At 55.2% G+C, this 2,197-nt stretch overlaps 1 protein-coding gene across 1 annotated transcript; it reads left to right on the forward strand.

Annotated features, from left to right (window-relative positions):
* The first annotated feature begins 854 nt into the window (after positions 1–854).
* Positions 855–2,156, forward strand: LOC101776101 (protein NRT1/ PTR FAMILY 2.11-like). Its single transcript, XM_004987372.4, has 2 exons — positions 855–1,118; positions 1,213–2,156. Exons 1-2 carry the CDS (start codon positions 968–970, stop codon positions 1,545–1,547), a joined length of 486 nt encoding a protein of 161 aa, XP_004987429.1. The 5' UTR covers positions 855–967; the 3' UTR covers positions 1,548–2,156.
* The last annotated feature ends 41 nt before the right edge of the window (positions 2,157–2,197 follow it).

A 2,197-nucleotide genomic window follows, 5' to 3' on the forward strand; every position in this document is an offset into this window, starting at 1 on the left:
AAAAATAAAATTTTTTTTCTTTGTCTCTGCTAGAGAAATGCCTTTCAGAACACCAAGTGGTGGAATAACCATAAAATGCTCCCGCAAATCTCCAACGGTGAAAGTGTAGTGTTGGAAATGCTTATAACAAGACAATGTCGAAACACAAGAGGGGTCAAACATGTCACCAAGTAGCACTGCTTCTTCGAAACCACACAAATGCATCCGAAACCTCTAAAGAGTAAAATTTGCATACGGTGCTTAAATTTGTCTTGGAATGTCATTTGGATATATAGTTTTTGAAACCTTTAGATTATGGTCCATAATATGTGTCACGTAAGTCTCAGGAGTCCAAACTACCCTTGTGATTTTGACCACACTAACAATTGTAGAGGTTTTGGCAAGTTTAAGGATCCAGATTTTTCTAGTTTAAAAGCACGGCGCTCCACGGAGCAATCCATGCTCTTCACTCAACTCCTTCGCTTACTCGCGACCGGTGACGACGACGACGACGACGACAAGGACCGCGGCACCACTTGCCCACTCACCCGGCCAAGGAAATTCGCCTTGCGTTGGACTCAAAGGCGCCCTCGCCAACTTAACAGCGACGGGTGACCACCATACTACGTGCAGCCATGATCAAAGTTCAGATCGGCCCGCCCAACCTGACCTCACCCGCCTCAAGTCGCTTTCAAAAAACTGGTGCTCAAATGAAGCGGTGCAGGATCGTCAGCAGGGGCCTGGTTGCAATAAAAGACGAGTCAGGGTGGTGGACGGATATAACAAAAGAAAAATCCCCCAGCTGGCCCCCCGTGACCGACTGCAACGCCACTGCCGCTGCTGCTGTGCCGGGCCTTTTTTATAAGCCGGTAGGCATGATGCTCCTCTCATTACTGACAGGCGCCAGAGACCAGAAGGGGACGCGCTCGTATCAGCTCCCCCCGGGGAAGAAGAAGAGGAAGCAGGGGAGAGCAGCCGGCGAGCGAGAATGCGCGGCGGCGGCGGCGGACGGGAGGACGACGAGGTGTCGCGGAAGCTCAAGAGCATGGAGGTGGACAAGATGGGGGACGGCGACGGCGAGGACAGCCCGCGGCCCGCCGTCAAGTACTACGGCTGGAAGGCCATGCCCTTCATCATCGGTGCGTTCGCCGTCCGCGATTTCCTCTCGCCTCTCTCTCTTGCTCGTGTGGTAATGGCGGCGGTGACTGGTGAGGTCGGATTGCGGCTGTGCAGGCAACGAGACGTTCGAGAAGCTGGGGACGCTGGGCACGTCGGCGAACCTGCTGGTGTACCTGACGCAGGTGTTCCACATGCGGAGCGTGGACGCCGCCACCCTCCTCAACGGGCTCAACGGCACCACCAGCCTGGCCCCCATCATCGGCGCCTTCCTCTCCGACGCCTACCTCGGCCGCTACCTCGCGCTCGCCATCGCCTCCATCGCCTCCCTCATCGTAAGTGCCCTGCTCCTGCCCTCGCCCTCCTCAATTGGTAGTACTCCGTCCTTCGCTTGCTTGCTTCCTCGCCGCCGGGATCGGGGTGGGAATTCAATTGTGTTCCTTGGTTGTTGACGGAGTCGCCGCCGGGGCCAGATTCAGTTCCCGCCCGGACGACGGTAGATGACGGTGGGGTTGGTGGCCTGCGCCTGCGCCTGCGCGCGATGAGTTGTTGGACTCGCTCTCGCGCCAGCCGAGCTCTTCTTGCTTTGTTTTTTTTCCCTTCCCTTTCGCTGGAGACGATGGTGGGCGGGCACATGGGGCGAGCGCCCACGTGCGCGCTCGCTCACTTGCTCGTGATCGATCACTTCCGAATTTCTTTCCCCTCTTCAGGACCTCATCCTCTTCCCAACGCGAATGTACGTGGGAGATCTAAGAACTCGGGCGCAGTGATTAGCAGCACGCCGTGCGCACTAACAATGATAGTGCCAGCGCGAGGGGCTTAGCTGAAGTTTCAGGCCATTTTTTTTTTGCCGGGAGTTTCAGGCCATTCATTGGTTGAAAGACTTCAGATCGGAGGATGAATTTGGGTTAGTTCGTGTGGAATTTGGAGTGTGATTTTTAGGTGCAGCGTGGAGTTCGCTCGCCGTCTTCTTCATGTTTGAAGTTGTGTCTTTGACGTTTGGGCAGAGCGTGTACGGAGCAGCTACCAAACCATGCGTCTTAACGGGTCAAATTGGTGGTTGGATTGAAGATCCTCTTACTCCCAAAACGTAGGCCATTAC

This window comes from Setaria italica, unplaced genomic scaffold (genome assembly GCF_000263155.2).
Source record: "Setaria italica strain Yugu1 unplaced genomic scaffold, Setaria_italica_v2.0 scaffold_448, whole genome shotgun sequence".
Taxonomy (NCBI): Eukaryota; Viridiplantae; Streptophyta; class Magnoliopsida; order Poales; family Poaceae; genus Setaria; species Setaria italica.

Coding starts and splice junctions, on each gene's coding strand:
- LOC101776101 (XM_004987372.4), top strand. CDS start 968: ATGCGCGGCGGCGGCGGCGGACGGGAGGACGACGAGGTGTCGCGGAAG. Junction 1,119..1,212: donor GGCCATGCCCTTCATCATCG/GTGCGTTCGCCG, acceptor GCGGCTGTGCAG/GCAACGAGACGTTCGAGAAG.